Here is a 22031-nt window from a genome sequence, read left to right as displayed (position 1 = left end):
CCTACAGGACACCTACTGAATGCTGGCAGAAGACCTCAGACTTCCCAAAAGGCAAGAAACTCCCCACGTACCTGGGTAGAGCAAAAGAAAAAAGGAAAATCAGAGACAGAATAATAGGGACGGGACCTGCACCACTGGGAGGGAGCTGTGAAGGAGGAAAGGTTTCCACACACTAGGAAGCCCCTTCACTGGCAGAGATGGGGGATGGGGGGGGGGAAGCTTCAGAGCCACGGAGGAGAGCACAGCAACAGGGGTGCGGAGGGCAAAGCGGAGAGATTCCCGCACAGAGGATCGCTGCTGACCAGCACTCACCAGCCCGAGAGGCTTGTCTGCTCACCCATGGGGGCGGGGGGGGTCTGGGAGCTGAGGCTCCGGCTTCGGAGGTCGGATCCCAGGGAGAGGACTGGGGTTGGCTGCGTGAACACAGCCTGAAGGGTGCTAGTGCGCCACAGCTAGCCGGGCGGGAGTCCGGGAAGAATTCTGGAACTGCCTAGGAGGCAAGAGACCATTGTTTCCGGGTGCGCAAGGAGAGGGGATTCAGAGCACCGCCTAAACAAGCTCCAGAGACTGGTGCAAGCCGCAGCTATCAGCTCAGACCCCAGAGACAGGCATGAAATGCTAACACTGTGCTGCACACCAAGAATCCTGTGTGCAAGCACAGGTCACTATCCACACACCCCCGGGAGCCTGTGCAGCACGCCACTGCCAGGGTCCCATGATCCAGGGACAAGTTCCCTGGGAGAACACACGGCGCACCTCAGGCTGTTGCAATGTCATGCAGGGTCGCCCTGCATTCCAGTTATAACTACTGTATCCCTCCCTCCACCCAGCCTGAATGGGCAAGAGCCCCCAGTCAGCAGCTGCTTTAACCCCGTCCTATCTGGGCGGGAACAGATGCCTGAGGGTGACCTACATGCAGAGGTGGGACCAAAACCAAAGCTGAACCCCAGGAGCTGTGCAAACAAAGAAGAGAAAGGGAAATTTCTCCGTGCAGCCTCAGGAGCAGTGGATTAAATCCCCACAAATAACTTGATGCACCCTGCATCTGTGGGATACCTGAATAGACAACGAATCATCCCAAAATTGAGGCAGTGGACTTTGGGAGCAACTGTAGACTTGGGGTTTGCTGTCTGCAACTGATTTGTTTCTGATTTTTATGTTTATCTTAGTATAGTTTTTAGCACTTCTTATCGTTGGTGGATTTATTTATTGGTTTGGTTGCTCTCTTCTTTTTTTATTATTATTTTTATTTTTATTTTTTTAATTTTAATAGTTTTTTTTTTCTTTGTTTCTTTTCTCCCTTTTCTTCTGAGCCATGTGGCTGACAGGGTCTTGGTGCTCTGGCCTGGTGTCAGGCCTGAGCCTCTGAGGTGTGAGAGCCAACTTCAGGATATTGCACCACCGCAGACTGCCCAGCCGCACATAATATCAGTCAGCAAGAGCTCTCCCAGAGATCTCTGTCTCAGTCTCTGTCTCAACCCAGCTCCACCCCACAGCCAGCAAGCTCCAGTGCTGGATGCCCCATGCCAAACAACTAGCAAGACAGGAACACAAACCCACCCATTAGCAGAGAGGCTGCCTAAAGTCATACGAAGTTCACAGACACCCCAAAAGACACCACCGGACATGGCCCTACCCACCAGAACACAGGCACCAGTCCCCTCCACCAGGAAGCCTACACAACCCACTGAACCAACCTCACCCACTGGGGGCAGACACCAGAAACAACGGGAACTACGAACCTGTAGCCTGCAAAAAGGAGACCCCAAACACAGTAAGTTAAGCAAAATGAGAAGACAGAGAAATAAACAGCAGATGAAGGAGCAAGGTAAAAACCCACCAGACCAAACAAATGAAGAGGAAATAGGCAGTCTACCTGAAAAGAAATTCAGAGTAATGATAGTAAAGATGATCCAAAATCTTGGAAAAAGAATGGAGAAAATACAAGAAACCTTTAACAAGGACCTAGAAGAACTAAAGAGCAAACAAACAATGAAGAACAACACAATAAATGAAATTTAAAATTCTCTAGAAGGAATCAATAGCAGAATAACTGAGGCAGGAGAACAGGTAAGTGACCTGGAAGATAAAATAGTGGAAATAACTACCTCAGAGCAGAATAAAGAAAAAAGAAGGAAAAGACTTGAGGACAGTCTCAGAGACCTCTGGGACAACATTAAATGCACCAACATTCAAATTATAGGGGTCCCAAAAGAAGAAGAGAAAAAGAAAGGGACTGAGAAAATATTTGAAGAGATTATAGTTGAAAAATTCCCTAACGTGGGAAAGGAAATAGTCAATCAAGTCCAGGAAGCACAGAGAGTGCCATTCAGGATAAATCTGAGGAGAAACACGCCAAGACACATATTAATCAAACTATCAAAAATTAAATACAAAGAAAAAATATTAAAAGCAGCAAGGGAAAAGCAACAAATAACATACAAGGGAATCTGCATAAGGTTAATAGCTGACCTTTCAGAAGAAACTCTCCAAGCCAGAAGGAAGTGGCAGGACATATTTGTAGTGATGAAAGGGAAAAAACTACAACCAAGATTACTCTACCCAGCAAGGATCTCATTCAGATTTGACAGAGAAATTAAAACCTTTACAGATAAGCAAAAGTTAAGAGAATTCAGCACCACCAAACCAGCTTTACAACAAATGCTATAGGAACTTCTCTAGGCAGGAAACACAAGAGAAGGAAAAGACCTACAATAACAAACCCAAAACAATTAAGAAAATGGTAATAAGAACACACATATCAATAATTACCTTAAATGTAAATGGATTAAAAGCTCCAACCAAAAGACATAGACTGGCTGAATGTATACAGAAACAAGACTCATATATATGCTGTCTACAAGAGACCCACTTCAGACCTAGAGACACATACAGAATGAAAGTGAGGGGATGGAAAAAGATATTCCATGCCAATGGAAATCAGAAGAAAGCTGGAGTAGCAATTCTCATATCAGACAAAATGACTTTAAAATAAAGACTATTACAAGAGACAAAGAAGGACACTACATAATAATGAAGGGACCAATCCAAGAAGAAGATATAACAATTGTATATATTTATGTACCCATCATAGGAGCACCTCAATACATAAGGCAAATGCTAACAGCCATAAAAAGGGAAATCGATAGTAACACAATCATAGTCGGGGACTTTAACACCCTGCTTTCAGCAATGGACAGATCATACAAAATGAAAATAAATAAGGAAACACAGGTTTTGAATTACACATTAAACAAGATGGACTTAATTGATATTTATAGGACATTCCATCTGAAAACAACAAGCCCAGGACCAGATGGCTTCACAGGCGAATTCTATCAAACATTTAGAGAAGAGCTAACACCTATCTTTCTCAAACTCTTCCAAAATATAGCAGAGGGAGGAACACTCCCAAACTCATTCTACGAGGCCACCATCAACCTGTTACCAAATCCAGACAAAGATGTCACAAAAAAAGAAAACTACAGGCCAATATCACTGATGAACATACCTGCAAAAGTCCTCAACAAAATACTAGCAAACAGAATCCAACAGCACATTAAAAGGATCATACACCATGATCAAGTGGGATTTATCCCAGGGATGCAAGGATTCTTCAATATACGCAAATCAATCAATGTGATACACCATATTAACAAATTGAATAATAAAAACCATATATCATCTCAACAGATGCAGAAAAAGCTTTTGACAAAATTCAACACCTTTTATGATAAAAACTCTCCAGAAAGTGGGCAGAGAGGGAACCTATCTTAACATAATAAAGGCCCTATATGACAAACCCATTGCAAACATCATTCTCAATGGTGAAAAACTGAAAGCATTTCCTCTAAGATCAGGGACAAGACAAGGATGTCCACTCTCGCCACTATTATTCAACATAGTTTTGGAAGTCCTAGCCACGGCAATCAGAGAAGAAAAAGAAATAAATGAATCCAAATCGGAAAAGAAGTAAAACTGTCACTGTTTGCAGATGACATGATACTATACATAGAGAATCCTAAAGATGCCACCAGAGAACTACTAGAGCTAATCAATGAATTTGGTAAAGTTGCAGGATACAAAATTAATGCACAGAAATCTCTTGCATTCCTATACACTAACAACAAAAGATTAGAAAGAGAAATTAAGGAAACAATCCCATTCACCACTGCAACAAAAAGAATAAAATACCTAGGAATAAACCTACCTAAGGAGGTAAAAGACCTGTGCTCAGAAAACTATAAGACACTGATGATAGAAATCAAAGATGACACAAACAGATGGAGAGATATACCGTTTTCTTGGATCAGAAGAATCAGTATTGTGAAAATAACTATACTATCCAAAGCGATCTACAGATTCAATGCAATCCCTATCAAATTACCACTGGCATTTTTTACAGAACTAAAACAAAAAAATTTTAAAGTTTGTATGGAGATACAAAAGACCCTGAATAGCCAAACTAGTCTTGAGGGAAAAAAATGGAGCTGGAGGAATCAGACTCCCTGACTTCAGACTATACTACAAAGCTACAGTAATCAAGACAATATGGTACTGGCACAAAAACAGAAATATAGATCAATGGAGTAGGATAGAAAGTCCAGAGATAAACCCACGCACTTATGGTCAACTCATCTATGACAAGGGAGGCAAGGATATACAATGGAGAAAAGACAGTCTCTTCAGTAAGTGGTGCTGGAAAAACTGGACAGGTACATGTAAAAGAATGAAATTAGAGCACTCCCTAACACTGTATACAAAACACACTCAAAATGGATTAAAGACCTAAATGTAAGACTGGATACTGTAAAACTCTTAGAGGAAAACATAGGAAGAACACTCTTTGACATAAATCACAGCAAGATCTTTTTTGATCCACCTCCTAGAGTAATGGAAATAAAAATAAATAAATAAACAAATGGGACCTAATGAAACTTAAAAGCTTTTGCACAGCAAAGGAAACTACAAGCAAGACGAAAAGAGAACCCTCAGAATGGGAGGAAATATTTGCAAACGAATCAACGAACAAAGGATTAATCTCCAAAATATATAAACTGCTCATGCAGCTCAATATTAAAAAAACAAACAACCCAATCCAAAAATGGGCAGAAGACCTAAATAGACATTTCTTCAAAGAAGACATACAGATGGCCAAGAGGCACATGAAAAGCTGCTCGACATCACTAATTATTAGAGAAATGCAAATCAAAACTACAGTGAGGTATCACCTCACACCGGTTAGAATGGGCATCATCAGAAAATCTAGAAACAACAAATGCTGGAGAGGGTGTGGAGAAAAGGGAGCTCTCTTGCACTGTTGGTGGCAATGTACATTGATACAGCCACTATGGAGAACATTATGGAGGTTCCTTAATAAACTAAAAATAGCATTACCATATGACCCAGCAATCCCACTCCTGTGCATATACCGTATTTTAAAACCATAATTCAAAAAGACACATGCACCCCAATGTTCATTGCAGCACTGTTTACAATACAGATCATGGAAGCAACCTAAATGCCCATCGACAGATGAATGGATAAAGAAGATGTGGCACATATATACAATGAAATATTACTCAGCCATAAAAAGAAACGAAATTGAGTTATTTGTAGTGAGGTAGATGGACCTAGAGACTGTCATACAGAGTGAAGTAAGTCAGAAAGAGAAAAATACCATATGCTAACACATATATATGGAATCTAAAAAAAAAAAAAAGGTTCTGAACAACCTAGGGGCAGGACAGGAATAAAGACACAGACGTATAGAATGAAGTTGAGGACATGGGGAGGGGGAAGTGTAAGCTGGGACGAAGTGAGAGAATGGCATGGACATATATACACTACCAAATGTAAAATAGGTAGCTAGTGGGAAGCAGCTGCATAACATAGGGAGATCAGCTCAGTGCTTTGTGTCCACCTAGAGGGGTGGGATAGGGAGGGTGGGAGAGAGAGGCAAGAGGAAGGAGATATGGGGATATATGTATATGTATAGCTGATTCACTTTGTTATGCAGCAGAAACTAACACACCATTTTAAAGCAGTTATACTCTAATAAAGATGGTAAAAAAAATAATAGAGGGGAAACTACTCAAGTTATTTTATTAATCTGGTTTAATGTAATAGCTAAACTAGAGAAGGAAAGTAGAGGAAAAAAATTATAAGCCATATTCACTGATGAGCACAGATGGCCAAAAAAATTATAGCAAATTGTAGGAATTTATATTAAAATGCATTATCACTTAAATATAGTTTATGTCAGAAAGAAAGATTGGATTAACTTTTTAAATCTATCAATTTCCAACATTAAAAAATTAAAGATAGCAAGCAATATGATTTTTCTCAATAAATGTTACAAAAGCATTTATTCAAATTCATAATATAAAAACTAGGATAGAAAGGAACTCCTTTTACCTGTTAAAGCATCATCTACCAGAAACCTATAGCATGTGGTAAATTAAATTTTTGAAATGTTTGAAATTAAATAGGGAACAATACAGGAATGACTGCTGTCATCACTCCTATTCATTTTGTCCTGGTGACTCTAGCCAATGAAATTAGACAAGAAAAGAGTAAATTACAAGCAGAGGAATTAGAAAGGAAAAAACATAATTATCTCTATTTATTTACTGTTTGGTTATCTACATAGAAAATCCATGAAAACCTCCAGACTATTAGAACCAACAAGAAGATATGATCAAATTACAAAACAAAAGGCATTCAGGTGTAATAGCGTAAACCAATTTGAAAATTGTAATTCAAAAATTTAATTAAAAACTATGACTAAATTTAATAAAAGGTATATAAGACCTTTATTGAAGAACATACAAATCCTGTTGAAATGAAAAGAGCATATTCTAGCCAGGGACGGTTGGTGTCATAAAGATGGAAGTCTTTCTAAATTAACCTATGATTTAAGAACAATTCCTATCAAAATCTTGGAGGGATTTTTTGTGAAACTTAATTAGCTGCTCCCAAAATTCATACAGGAGAGTAAAAGATCCATGAATAGCCAATCTATTTTCAAAGTAGATCTAGCAAGTAGGACTCACTCTACCAGATATTGAGATTTATTATAAAGCCACCGTAATTAAAACGGTATGGTTTTAGTATAGGGAAAATCAAATAGATCAGTGGAACAGAATAAAGAGCCCAGACAAACACCCATGAATATTGGATCTGATTTATCTCAGAAATGATGTTATTTACATTGGCTGGACAAGGATGGACGACTATTCAATAAAAGCCATGTGTACTGCTGGATAGCCACACAAAAAAATGATACAGAACAATGGGAGACCCTACCTCACACAAAACTTGAGAGTAAATTCCATATGAATTAAAGACCTAAATTTGAAAAGTAAAACAAGACAAAAAGCGTAAAGAAAAGATATACCATGAAGGAAAATATTAAAACTGACAAAGTTCTGTGCTTCAGAAAAATACCATAAAGGTAAAAGGTGAGCCACGGATGGGGTGAAGATGTATGTCAAGAAAAGATGAGTGAGCAGAATATTTCAAATAACGACCGGTTAATAAGTCAGAGGCAAATAACTCAGTAAGAAAAAGGGTGGAGAATCTGGTCCAGAAGCGCTAACAGTGAGGTCACTTTCCTCTTCTCCTCCTTCTCTGCCTCTGCTGCCTCTGCTCCTCGGGGGCTGAAATTTTAATAATTTGATATTAATTTTCCTGGTGGCTATTACCATGTCACCACGTAATATATGACTGTATTATCGTTTCTTGATTTATCCTCTTTGCTCATTGATGCTTTATTTGATAGATGACTATCTTTTAATGCTGCTGTATGCTATCTTTACTTTCGCTGTTGGTTACATCCATAACATAAAATAGTATACTTAAATATTAATTTCTTAATCCATCAACTATGGACAATATATCTTCACACCTGATTTTGTAAAATGAATAAATTAGTTTAGTCTCAATTTGAAAAGTTGTGTGAATTAATAAATAATTTATAGCTTGGTTGGTAGTGTTTGTATTTCCAAATGTGGGGAAGCCATTAACAGAGATGTCTCTGGTCAGAGATAAGATGGTCTTCAGTGTCTGCAGAAAATGGAAAACAGTTCATATTAATTTATTCTGCATTGGTGTGCTATTTCTTCCCCTCTTGCCTTGCTGTGAATTAATTGTTATCACTGTAAGCTTTTCATACTCTAGGAAGTTAAAACAGTGCCTTCTTCCTGTATCTGGCAGCCTGGGATGTTTCCAATTTGTTATTATTTGTATTGTTAGTTTACATTCCTGTTTGCCAGTTTGCTCTGCAAATAAGTCCCGTGCACGTAACATAAAAAGCCAAAAATTAATGTATTCATGATGGATGCCAATTTGTATGCCATAGAGCTTGTAACTTTCCTGATTAAACTGTTCTGTGTATTTCAGTAGGTATGTTAATCTGGATTTCACAGTCTGACTCGTGTTTTGTATTTGCAGTTGTGTGGGTATAAAACCAAATCTTATTTTACTTTAATATGGGAATGTATGGTAGGATTTTGTTTTTTGTGTACCATGAGGGAAGGAGCACACGCTTCTGGCATTTCCTGGTGGGAGCAGGTTTTGCAGGGCAAGAGGGAGCTGTGCTGATCAATGGGAGCCTGATGAACTTTTGGGAAGGCCCCGGGAAAGCAGACACTGCTGGAGGAGAGCAGCCCCCGCCAGCCCACCTGGCTCAGGAGGGGTGCTGTCTAAGGTCCTGAATGATCTTGTTAGCTAATGTTGGAGTAGTTGATCAGAATTGTTAGTTAACAATTATACGGAAAGAAAAAAAACTGACGATTACGCTTTTATTTACCCCATTTAACTTACAGGAGGCATTTTTCCCATCTTGTCTTTAGATTTATATATAATTGTATTATTTTCCGTCCCTAATTCAATATGATTAAGAAGTGGGTTTTTGTATCGGGTGAGACATTAGTCAGGGTAAGCATGCAGGGGTTTGCCTGTGAAATGGACCACGTTTATTTGTTTGGCAAACCGGTATTTTCACTGGAGGCGCCTCTGGGCAAGACTCAGGTGTTAAAATGCAAGGATGAACAAGAGGGGTCAGATCACACTGGGATGGGCAGCTGGGGAGGCCAGACAGAAGACAAGTCAACCAACCAACAGATAATTCCAGGCGTGAAGCATGCTCAGAGGCAGCCGCAGAATGCCGAGGGGCAGAGGCACAGAAGCCTGGAAATGATAACAGCTTGATGTGTTTTAAAGAATTAGAAGGAGATGAATCCAGGAACTTTGGTGTTTTCCAGCTGCTCTCTGGCCTGAGCTATTACAGGAAATAGTTAGAACTTAGTGTCATCCCCCATCCCCAGCCCATCCTTGCTCCCCAGCCCCCAGATCTTGGCTCTGTTCCCTGACTCTGGGATCCCTTTGTTAATACCACCTCTTTCTGATTTTCTGGGTTTCAGACCTGGTGTTCTATTACTCTAACACCCAATGCAAATTCTTCTATTTCTATTCCTGTCCCGTAACCTACCTTAATCTACTGATTGGCAACTACCTCTCAGCAGATACATGTTGCTATCCCAGCCCTTGGAAGGTCCATGTTACTTATTGCTTGGCTTCAAAGATCAGCTAAGTCAAATCCCAGCATCAAGCAGCTTATAGTCTATTAGGAAGGATCAGAGAGACAAACAGGTATAATTCTAATCAGAAGTCATAAATTACAAACAAAATGGGTTTCTGTGTAGGACAATATAAAAATAACCCTGGTTTGAAACTTCATGAGGAACTTTGTAGACCTCCTCAACTAATTGTTCTCATAGAGTTCCATGAAAGTCTCTTTATCCCCTTGAAAAATCCTAAAAACAGTTCCAAATTGATATGTTTCCCATGATGCCTCTTTAAGTTTGCAATTTTATTACAAGAACCAGGATGGCTTATGTCTGAGGGACTGTCACTTTTTTGCAGCATGAATTTTTAGGTAGTCTTGTTACCAAATGCAAGTTCATGTACCTGATGTACTGTGAGGCCAAACGAACCAAAACATCAGAGTTTAAAGCAGAGAAAGGTTTATTGCAGGGCTATGCAAGGAGAACTTGTGGCTCCTGCTCTAAAAAGCCTCACACTCCCCAAAGGGGTTCAGCAAAGCACTTTTAAAGGCAAGGTGGGGGGTGGGGGGTGTTGGTTGCTGCAGACTTCTTGGTGTGGAATCCTTTGTTCTTGCAGCTGCCCATGTAGGTCAGGTTACCAGGTTCCTGTAAACCTCCAACAAGACAAATGTTATTCTCTATTCTACAACTTTTTATCTCCATATGAATGGAAAACTGTTAAACACTTAAAGGTCAGAGCCTTGAGAATGGGCTCTCCTGTATATTTCAGGCTATAGGCAACATTCTTAATTGGAAGCAAAAGCAATACAATACAGAGGTTAAAGTAAAAGAAACCATCCAAGGTGGAGTCAGATTTGTTCCTTCCCCTTGCAAAATCTCTCCCTGCATCTCACCTCTGCACCTGTCTCACCACCCCAGCTCTTTGACTGTCTTCCTTATACCTATCTTCACCCAGTGCCTCAGTCTCTAGGACAGAAGGTTCTCCCTCCCTTGGGAAGCTGGTGTGTGGGCCCTTAGGGAGTTTATCTATTTTCTTTCATTCTAACTACCTTTTCATGTGCAATCCTCAAGGAAAATTTTTCAAAACAAAATTTTCCTCTTTTCAGGTAGATGGGACTCTGGTAGCTGTGGCGAGTGGGAGCCTGGGGTGCCTGAGACCTCCCAGCTGCATGACTGGGTCGGGAAGCAGGGCCTAAAATCGGATTTATGGGAAGGAAACCATAACTCAGGAGGCTGCTTTTTCCACACAAAAGCTGTGTTTGTTTCCTAGGGCTGCTATCACAAATGACCACAGATGTGGAGGCTAAAACAGCAGAAATGTCTTTTCTCATGGTTCTAGAGGCCGGAAGTCCAAGATCGGGGCTGGGTCTTTCTGGAGGCTCTGGGGACGGACGCTTCCTTACCCTAGTTCTGGTGCAGGGATGGGCAGTCCTTGGCATCCCTTGGCTTGGAGACACATTCCTTCAGTCTCTGCCTCTGTCTCCATGTGGCCTTGCCCTCCGTGTCATCTCTGCATCTGTGTGTGCAGTCTGCTGATCCTTTCTCTTATAGGGAAACCAGTCTGGGGGTTTAGGTGCCACCTGAATCCAGGAGGCTCTCATCTCAAGATCCTTAACTTGGTTATATCTACAAAGATCCTATTTCCAAATGAGGTGGCATTTATAGGTCTGGGGGCTTAGGACGTGGACATACCTTTTGAGGGGACACAATCCAACCACCAATACAGAAGCTTTTCCCGTGTTCAGTATCCACCAGCCTTCTTCCCTTCCCCATGCTTCCCTGCCCCTCACTTTTCTTTTTTTTTTTTTTAGTTAAAATTACATTTTAAAAAATTTATAGAAGTATAGTTGATTTACAATGTTGTGTTAATTTCTTCTGTATAGCAAAATGAATCAGTTATACCTATATGTACTCTTCTTCAGTTTCTTTTTCATTATGGTTTTTCTCAGGATATTGAATACAGTTCCCTGTTCTCTGCAGTAGGACCTTGTTTATCCATCCTATGTATAGTAGTTTGTATCTGCTAACCCCAAACTCCCAATCCTTCCCTCCCCCGCCCCCCGCTTGGCAACCACAAGTCTGTTCTCTATGTCTGTGAGTCTCTCTCTGTTTCGTAGATGTGTTGATTTGTATTGTATTTTAGATTCCACATATAAGAGATATCATACAGTGTTTGTCTTTCTCTTTCTGACTTACTTCGCTTAGTATGATAATCTCTAGGTCCATCCATGTTGCTGCAAATGGCATTATTTCATTCTTTTTTCTTTGCTTAGGTACCTACCTACCTGGTGCCAGACTTGAGCTATGCTATTTTACTCATGTGACACCCTGTGGCTGAAAGCACTTCTTACATGAATTTGAAACTGAATCCCCCTAAAACCGAGTTCCTCTGCCTACTATAGGATTAACCTCTCTTATGCAAAAGGTTATTCTCTTTCTTCTCCTGAACCTGCTCCCCTCAAGACTGAGGAGTATCAAAGACAAGGGGAACTGAAGCCGAGTACAAGCCCTGAGACCCTGTCCTTGAAGTAGAAGTCTTTGCTTTAGTCTCCCAGGCCTCCCCTGAGTCTCAAAGGGCTGCTCCAGAGTGACTGATTAGGACACGTGAGGATGGAGAAACAAAGAGTAGCTTTTGGGCCGGGAAACTGGGAACAATTTAGTCTATAAACCAGCCACACAGCAGAGTCCCTGAACTCCCAGTTCCCTGAAAGATACAGACAAAAGCCTGACACACATTCCTAAGCTGTTGTTACAGGAAGCAGACCCCCACCCAATGAAAGCTGCTGACCCCAAGCACATGGACCCTAGACCGGTTGAAACCAGAAGATGGGTGCTGCTGGAAGCTTCACCTTGATGCCAGTCAATCCGAGAACTGTGCACGAGCTGATCACACACCCTGCAGGCCCCTCCCTCACACACTGCCTTTGCCATCTCCCTGTCGGGCTGGATTTTTATCAAGGTTCTGCAAGGTCACAGGTCTATTACAGAAGCCACAGAACAGCATTTCCACTGAGCTGCTTTAGACCACAAGGATTTTCCAAAGCTGATGTCAAATTTGTTACCCCCATATTGGAAACTCTCCAGAGATTCCCCATTCCCCCAGAATAAAGCCAGATCTCCCCAAGTCTGTGCACTTTCCTCCCTCACCCCTGAGCCGCTCACCATTCCCTAAGTCTGGAAGATTCTTCCCCAGGTAGCTGCAACGCTGCCCCCTCATCTTCAGTTCTTTGCACAAATGTCAATATTTCCGTGAGGCCAATCCCACTTAAAATTGCTGCTCCAACTCCCAGACCCCTCCCCTGTTTCACTTCCCCCCGGACCACCTTTTAATACCCTACATGGTTTATTTAGCTTCTTGGCCTCTCACCCCATGAAGGTCGCTTACTGGTTTTATTTATTGCTGCATCCTTGAAGACATGCTAAAATACTTTGGACCAAATAAATGTATTTAGGAATTTAAAGCTGATTCTTTTGGGAACTCAAGTGCAAGATTGTACATTTATCCCCTATAAATTTCCTCTCTCTCAGTTGAACCCCTCAACCTCTTGGACCCTGATTCAGTAATATAACAATATTTCCCATTTGTCTTCTTACTGAATGCAAGTTCACGTGCCCGAGGCACAGTGAGGCCAAACAATACGGAAATGTCAGAATTTGGAGCAGAGAAAGATTTATTGCAGGGCCAAGTAAGAGGATTTGTGGCTTGTGTCCCAAAAAGCCCGAACTCTCACAGGGTTTCAGCAAAGCACTTTTAAAGGCTCGGTGAGGGAGGGGCGAGGTTGTGTTGAGAACTTCTTAGTGTCGGAATCCTTTGTTCTTGCAGCTGTCCACATAGGTCATGTCATGGTGTTCCTGTAAACCTCCAACAAGACAAATGTTATTCTCTGTTCTGCAACTTTTTATCCCTATGTGAATGGACTCTTAAAGGTCAGAGCCCTGAGGATAGGCTCTCCTGTATATTTCAGGCTACAGGCAACATTCTTTTAGGAAGGTGCAGAGCCTGCATGACTAAGCACAGGCAGTAGAACAAATCCAGTACGGAATCAGGTTTGTTCTTCCTTGTTACAGTCTCAGACTGTGTCCCCTGTCAGTTTGTTCAGCCTGACTCTCCATGCCTCCCGCTGGACATCAGTGATGGTGACCAGGAAGCTTGGTCTCCAGGGAGAATTCTCCTGTCAAGGCTGTAGTGCAAGAGAGAAATTTGCCAGCGGGCCTTTGCCACCAGGTATACTGCGTCTACACTGCCTCGGTCCTGTGGGTGAGAGGACTGTGCGTCACTCAGCCCACGCTGATCTTCACCAGCCAGCGGTGACCCCTACCGAGCCCCTCTAGGTGCTGACCAATCACAGGGATGCCTAGTTCCGGTTCACTCTTATCTTTTTCAATGACGACACCATTTGCCCACTTCCTAGCACTCTCCTTTGTCCATGATTTGTTAGGTAAAAATTACTTTATTGTAGCAGGACGTCTTATTTTTGATTCACTTTAAGAAGTCCTAATTCTCTTTGTGTTTCTCTGTGTGTGTGTGTGTGTGTGTGTGTGTGTGTGTGTGTGTAAAATGAAATAATGCCCTCATATAGGAAAAAGGAGAAAAGTGACCTAAACTGAAAAATTAAGAAACCATGTATAAGATGAGAAATTATTCCTTGTTTTAAAAGTCCGAGAACAAGGAAGATCAGTTTCAGATTGTATTTAACTGGGGGCATTTCAAGGGCATTTGAGATGGTGGTGTGTGTGAGGCCATTCTGAAGTGAATTCATACTTTTCTGTGAATTTATTTTCATAAATAACTAGGTACAGATCAAATTAGAAGTAAATCAGAAGCTCTAGTTTTAATTCTTGGCCTGTGGCTTAAAATTCCAGTTTATGCCCAGATTAGCTGGGAAAGACAAGATTTGACTGGAGCTTTCACTGAAGGTGCGACTTGTCCCTTTTGGAGTTTGGCTTTAGCTTTTGTGTATGGCTGAGAATCTCTGAAATGAATGACTTCTAACTTGGAGCATTTTCTGAAGTTTGCATCATCTCTTAAGAAAAAACTAAGTAATATCACCGTCAGTCTTCTTGGTTTCACAGAGGATGAGAGGAAAGTGAAATAATGAATTTGGAAGTCACAGAAAGGTCTGTGTGAAGCTAAATGAAGATGCCTTTCATGGAACCATTCTGTAGGATTAAGTTATGGAGAAAATGGGAACCAAAGGCCCCACCCACTGACTCTGTCCCTACATCTGTCGTCTCTCCGAGGAGCCCTGGGAAGAAACAACAGGTCCCTGGCTTAGGGAGCAGAGCCCAGACTGGATTTCAGTCCAGGCCCTGGCGGGGCTGGGGGCGGGGCGGTGGCAGAGATGTTTCCCAGACTCCCGCGCTTGGAGTGTTTCATTAGGAGCTGGTGACCATCCTCTGTGTCTTGCTGGCCTCTTTCCTCAGCTTCTGTCACAGGCTTCTGCCTGTTCCGTTCTTTGCGGTCGGCTTTTCCCCTGCCTTTGCTGGCTCCTGTTCTCCTCCTTGATTTCTGGTGCGCAGGTCCTCTGAAGCCCTCATCTTGGCATTCCTTGTGTGGGACAGCGTCTGCCTTAGCAACACAAACTCTGGGGCTTGCCGGCTCACATGTGAACCTGGCCTCTGCTGTTTGCTGGCAAACCTTCGAAATGTAGTTGCTTCCTCTGTGCCTCAGCTTTTCTCTTTGGAAAACAAGAACAATAATAATTCACAGGGTTGTGGTGAGAATTAAACTTGTTAATGGTAAGGTGCTTAGATCAATGTCTGGCAAGTAATAAAGGTCTGCTACTATTATTATTGCTATTCTGCCTCACTAGGGGATGTTTCTTGGGCGGTGGCCTCAACTGAAGGATGTGGCCTCACTGGCAGGAGGTGGACACAGCCAGCTTGTATGCCTGCGGTATGAGTGAGTAGGGACCTCAATTCCTTAGTATCTGCTTCATTCCAGAGTGTAATAGGGAAGAACAAACCTGACTCCATATTAGATCTGTTCCTTTTCCTGTGCTTAGTCATGCTGACTTTGCACTTTTTGTACAAGAATGTTGCCTGTACCCTGAAATATACATAATAGCATTCTCAAGGCTCTGACCTTTAATAGTCCATTCATATAGGGATAAAAAGTTGCAGAACAAAGAATAACATTTGTCTTGTTGGAGGTTTACAGGAACACTGTGTGGACAGCTGCAAGGACAAAGGATTCTGACACCAATTAGTTTGTAACACCCAACCATGGCCCCCCCTCACCTGGTCTTTAAAAATGCTTTGCTGAAACCCTTTAGGGAATTTGGTTTTTTGGGGGCATGAGCCACCTGTCTCCTTGCTTGGTCCTGTAATAAACCTTTCTCTGCTCCAAACTCCGATGTTTTGGTTTGTTTGGCCTCAGCACATCAGGCACATGTACTTGCGTTCAGTAACAAGAGAACTCTCCACGCTGGAGTTATTTTCAGGTTACCTCAAAAGCAGAGTCCAAGACAAGGAAGCAGGTGTGCGGGGCTGGGAGGGTGAGCAGGACCGGAGGCGGAAACCCCAGGGGGTGTCACAAGGGTGTCACTCTGGGTGAGGGGGCTTCATGGCCCTCGGTGGTCCAGAGATGACCCCACTGAGTGTTCCTGGGGCCTGGACTCTCCTGCGCTTGAGGAGACCAGTGTGCCTCCGCGGTAGGGGGGACCCCGGTGCAGAAAAGGAGGCATGTGCCCCCCTCCCCCCCCAACGTGGGTGCTCTAGGCCCCGGCAACCCTTCCACCCCATCCTGGGTGCCACTCTTCTCCAACCTCGGCTTCCTCTCTCTGAGTCTTAGGATATTGTATATTTTTAAAATACGGTATATAGTGTCATGTTTGAAAGAATTCTGTCTCAGTGCTTTAAAAAATTGTCTTCTTCAGGAATTCATCTTTTTAAAATTTATTTATTTATTTATGTATTTTTGGCTGTGTTGGGTCTTCGTTTCTGTGCGAGGGCTTTCTCTAGTTGCGGCAAGCGGGGGCCACTCTTCATCGTGGTGCGCGGGCCTCCCACTGTCGCGGCCTCCCTTGTTGCGGAGCACAGGCTCCAGACACGCAGGCTCAGTAGTTGTGGCTCACGGGTGTAGTTGCTCCGCGGCATGTGGGATCTTCCCAGACCAGGGCTCGAACCCGTGTCCCCTGCATTGGCAGGCAGAAGGAATTCATCTTTTGAATAAACCTGGATAATTCCTTTTTTGTATCTTACATTTATATAAAACAAATAACCTTTATTCCTCAATTTATGTAGCATTGAATTTAGTTTATATCTAAAAGTGGGCTTTGCCCTAAATTTTATTTTCTATTTTGAGTAGGTAACATATTTACACGGTTTAGAATTTCTGAGGAGAACAAGGTCTAAACTGAGAATTCCCACTTGCACCTTGTCCTAGCTGGCCCTTCCCTGCCCCTTCTACATGCAGTTGCTTTATTCATTTCTTGTGGAACCCTCCTAGTGTTCCCGTGTGAGTCGGGTCCGGAGAAATAGAACCAATCGTGTGTGTATATACATATACTAATGGATGTGTATATGCATAAGTATGTATGTGTACATCTGTATCTGTCTGTCTATCTGTAGGTATATATAGGTATACTCAGAGAGATTTATTTTGAGAAATTGGCTTATGCGATTCTGGGGCCTGGCAAGCCCAAAATCCGTAGAAAGAGTTGATGATGAGTCTTGAGACCAAATTCTGCAGAACAGCAGGCTAGAAACTCAGTCACGGTTTCTGTGTTACAGTCTTGGGAAGATGGCTTCTACTTTGGGGAACCTGGGTCTTTCCGCTTAAGGACTTCACCTGATTGGGTGAGGCCCACCCACCTTTGGATGGTCATCTGCTCTACTCAGAGTCCACTGATTTTACTGTTAATCACATCTAAATAATACCTTCACAGCAACACCCAGACTGGTGTTTGGCCAAACAACTGGGCGCTATCGCCTAGCCAAGTTGACACATAAAATGAACCATCACAGTTTCTTTATGAAAATAAAAGCAAATAGGTCATAGATTCTCATTTTCTCCTCTTTCTTACACAAAAAGGAGTATGCTTATTTGTCCCTTTGCCTTTCCCACTTAACAATACATTTAGAGATCTTTCTAAATCTGGGCCAAATTCCTTTTCATGAACTCAAATGGTGTTCTGTGCAGCTATAAAAAAAAAATCTTTTTTTTTTTAATGTGACAACATAAAAGTAAAAAACTCTTGTGCAGCTAAGTAAATCATTTTAAAAAGCAGGCCCACTGAAAAGCAAAACATCAAACTTGGAAAATATTTCTAACTCAGACCACAAACAGTGCTACTTCACAGACATTGATAAGAAAAGAACCAGATGTATCCAAAAGAAAAATGGACGTGGACAGAATTCACAGAGGAAGAGAATCAAATGGCCTTAACTGCATGAAAACACTGGGAACCTCACCGGTGATAACAGAAATGTGATTAAAACAACACTGAGATACCATGTTTCACCTATCGGACTGGGCAAAAATCCACAAGTCGGACAACATATCTTTTGATGAGGCTGTGGGGAAACAGGCCATTTCAGACTTTGCTGATAGGAGTGTGAAATGGCACAGCTCCCAGGAGGATGGTTTGGCAGTATTAAACCAACTATAGGTTAATCCACTCTTTGCCCCAGGAATCCCAGTTCTGGGGCTGATCCTGCAGGCGGGCTGAAATGATGCCTCATTGCACCATTATATGCGATGCAAAAGACCAAAAACAACCCAGAGTCCATCCGTAGAGGATTGGGTTGGTAAATGTGGCACAAGCACGATGGAAAACCTGCTGTGTGAAGCGCTTCCATAGAACTGAAAGCTTGCATTGTTAGGGCCTTAAAGGTGATGTAACTAAGGTGCAGGGAGCACGTAACAATCTCTTTCCCTCACCCCCCTACACATGCACATCCAGTCGTGCCAGGTCTTCCTTTACAAGTTATCAGCATCCTCTCTTCTCTGCCTCTTTTGTTCCAGCCGCCATCCTAATCTACACAGCAGCCATAATCAGGAACCTCCTGTCCTGCAGGAGGGCCCTGGCCGAGGGGTGAAGGCCGGAGTCCGCTGCGTGATCTAGAGGAAGAGGAGGCCTCTTCTACTTGCTAAACCTTCCTATGAGCTTGGGCGCCTGACCAGTGTGCTTCTTTATGGATGAAAATGGGCTCCTATCATTATGTCTTCTGAAACCTTTCACTGGTTTATTATCATATTGTGGAAGAAAGTCCCACTTCTCTCCTTGGCCTGCAGTGCTTTGCCCAAGCTGCTGACTTCATCCAGTGATGCCCTGTGTAACAGTCCCTTGGACCTCCTGACAATTTCTGGAACTTTCCAAGGTCTCCCTTTATGCTTGGAATGTTCTTCCTGGCTCCTTTCATGCAGGCTGCAGGCCCAGGTACCACCTCCTCCTCCATATAAGGCCCCCACGACTCCCCATCAAGTCCCCTGTTTGTTTCCTCCATAGCGCCTGTCACAGGGGGCACTGTCTTTGCTTCCTCGCCTCTCTGCCCACTGCCTTGGACTCCTAAGAGGGCAGGCACGGTGTCTGGGTAGCACCCGGCATGTGTCAGCCTCCGTGGTACGTTGCGGAAGTGACAGCAGCTCGTTTTCCAGCTCTGGCCAGGCCACTTCTGCAAAGCCTTTGCTGAGCGCCCCCAGACTCGTTCTGCTCTCCCTGGCAGGTGCACCCCCAGCACACACGTTCTAGCCACGTGGTGCCAGGCAGCCTTGTCCTGCCCGGCTCAGCTGGACAAGAGGCCCACACCTGCAGTGCATGTATTTGAACTCCTATTCCTCCCACAGAACCCACTGAGACCTCTTCCCTGACCCTCCAGGCTGAATTCATGAGGCATTTCTTCATGCTACCACAAAATCTGGTATGTGTATTGGTTTTCATATAGGGTGATTTTACCCTCATTTTGGGCAGGGTTGCAGAATTATGGCTATTGTGCTGTCTTCCTCTGGTCACTGTGATTGTATCTGATTGACAGACTTACTTCTTAATAATTTTCTCTTGTAGTAACCTTGATGCCACCCTTAAGAGAGACTGTTAAACACCAGTGCTTAAAGAGAATCTTAAATATCTTATCCTAATATAAATTCTCATTCAGACTATACCTAGCTAGAAAACCAGTACACAATAAAATGCAATAAAAAATAATCTTTTACGGCAAAAATATTCATCTTGTGGCTACATCTAAAGGCAAAGGGATGGCCACGGCCAATGACATCAGGGAAGGACTGAGCTGGTCCCTGTGCCAGCACCTTCGCTGCCACGTTCCATTTTGGGGGGATCCGGGACCTCATTGTACATGGCCCGTTTATTACAGGCTAATGTTTCCCTGTGTGAATGTGTGACTTTATCATGATGACAGTACACGCTTGACAGTGACAGTTCTTTATATCTGAAAATCAGACATCTTTCTCTGCAAGTCAAAAGATGTTATTTAACTTGAAGTTATGCATAAATTGGAGTGCTGCTGGGCGCCGCTGCCGTTCTCATTATAACGTTATTTGGTAAATTAAATCTGAATTTAGTTCAGATCTAATGATTGAAATATTATCGGGACATATGGCAGAGGAAGGGCTGCGCGTGTTACAGGGCGTGATTCCCTTTATGCCTTCACCTCCGAGATCGCCCCCAGGTCACAGCCACAGGCCCGTCCTGGGGCAGCCCCTGTCCTCGGAGGGGCTCTCCCAACACATTCGGTCTGTCCCGTGAAGTCCTATTTACTTGTTCCACTCCACCCCCTGAGACATCAGAACCTATTTTTATGTTTCCTCCTGGTTTTCCCTTTACTTTTCTCCTTTGCCCTGTGCCAATAACCTTTCGGAAGGCCAGGTCTCCCAGATCTTGATACGCACCAGCCCCTTCCTGTCTACATGGGAGCTGGGTTGAGGGGTGGGCCCTCTGGGCGGCCGCCGGGAGTCTCCTCTAGTGCCAAGCACCTGAGCATCATTGTAATAAATCAGAGATGCAGCCCCAGTTACACAGGGATGGATTCATGATGGAGCCGGTGAATTAGGAATAGGCCCATTCCTGCTGAGGTTGGCAGCACCTTCAAGGGCCTTGAAAACACTGACATAAAGACCTCTGTGGGCCAGGTGCTCCTTTGGTCCCAGATGTGGAAGACAGGGCGGCCCAGGCTGCGGGGGCCCAGCTGGTCACCTGAAAATTTGTGTGTTCGGAATCAATCAATCATTCTACCAACTCAGTTTTAAACACTGACTCTGCCTCTCACAATTGTTTTGTTTGGAAAATGGTATTTAGAAAAGAAAACCCTTATATTGCAATTAAAGAAGCCAGCATAACATTTTGTATGGAAAGAAAAGGCATGTACTCTTGTTCTCAGCACATGTGGTGAGCAGGTATTTAAAGGGCGTGACTTCAGATGAACTTATCTACGAAACAGAAACAGACCCACAGACATAGAGAACAGACTTGTGGTTGCCAAGGGGGAGGGGGGTGGGAGAGGGAAGGATTGGGAGTTTGGGATTAGCAGATGCAAACTATTATATATAGGATGGATGAACAACAAGGTCCTGCTGTATAGCATAGGCAACTGTATTCAATATCCTGTGATAAACCATAATGGAGAAGAATATGAAAAAGAGTGTTATGTATATGTTTTTTACATATATATTATATATATCTTGTATATATCATATATATATAACTGAATCACTTTGCTGTAGAGCAGAAATTCACACAAATCAACTACACTTCAATAAAATAAATTTTAAAAACATAAAATAAAGGGCGTGAGTTGAGTGGTTGGGGGAGCGGGCTGAGTCGCCAGGCCTCGGGGATGGCCGATGAGATGGGGACCAGTTTCTTGCAGAAGCTGCTCACCGCCCCCACCTCTGGGCCCCGTGTTTGTGCTCTTCGCCCCGAGCTGGGGGCCAGAGCCCTCCACCTGCTCAGTCTCTGCCAGCCAGGTTTCCTGGTCTGTCTCCCGTTCTAAGCCCCGTCCCATATCAGACCACCCTTCCCCGCACTCCTTATCTCCAGAGGGGCTGTGGCATCGCTCTCCAATCTCTCTAAACAGCCCTGGGCCAGTGGCTTTGGTGCCACCTTGCCCGCACCCAGCAGTGCTGGCCCCGTCCCTGTGGGGTCCAGGCAGTGCTGGGGACAGTAAGAGCAGTAGACGGGGCAGTATCGGCATGCCCGATCCTCCGGCACCCCCTCTGCACAAGCACCGGGAGATGCTTCCCACGTGTGTGCCTGACCGCGCAGGGAGTCCACGCGGGAGAAAGACCTTCCAAGAGGCTGAATGGTTTGCTCAAAGTCAACACAACTATTAGGCGTCACAGCGTCCCGTGTGTGAGCAGTCTGCAGGCTGCCTGGTCAGAATCCCCCCTCCCCCACTGATCACCAGGAGTCTCAGGGAGCTCACCGCTCTGTCTGTGCCTCAGTTTATCGTCTGTGGGGGGATGTGGGTGCTGCTGGGGATGGGGCTGGGCTGGCCCTGGGT

The 22031-nt window shown here is 43.5% G+C and overlaps 1 protein-coding gene across 14 annotated transcripts in view; it reads left to right on the top strand.

The window, feature by feature from the left end:
- Positions 1-22031, top strand: part of ENTREP2 (endosomal transmembrane epsin interactor 2) — a 398164-nt gene that overhangs the window by 219550 nt on the left and 156583 nt on the right. Inside the window, exon 3 of one of the 14 annotated variants that reach the window (XM_082448762.1) lies at positions 19360-19433. The exons of the other annotated variants lie outside the window; for them this stretch is intronic. Coding sequence (XP_082304888.1) covers positions 19360-19433 — 74 coding nt within the window. The remainder of the gene's footprint in view (positions 1-19359; positions 19434-22031) is intronic. 14 annotated transcript variants of the gene reach the window in all.

Source organism: Balaenoptera physalus (genome assembly GCF_965194825.1).
Source record: "Balaenoptera physalus genome assembly, chromosome: 2".
Classification (NCBI taxonomy): domain Eukaryota; kingdom Metazoa; phylum Chordata; class Mammalia; order Artiodactyla; family Balaenopteridae; genus Balaenoptera; species Balaenoptera physalus.
This window is presented reverse-complemented; position numbering and strand designations above follow the sequence as displayed.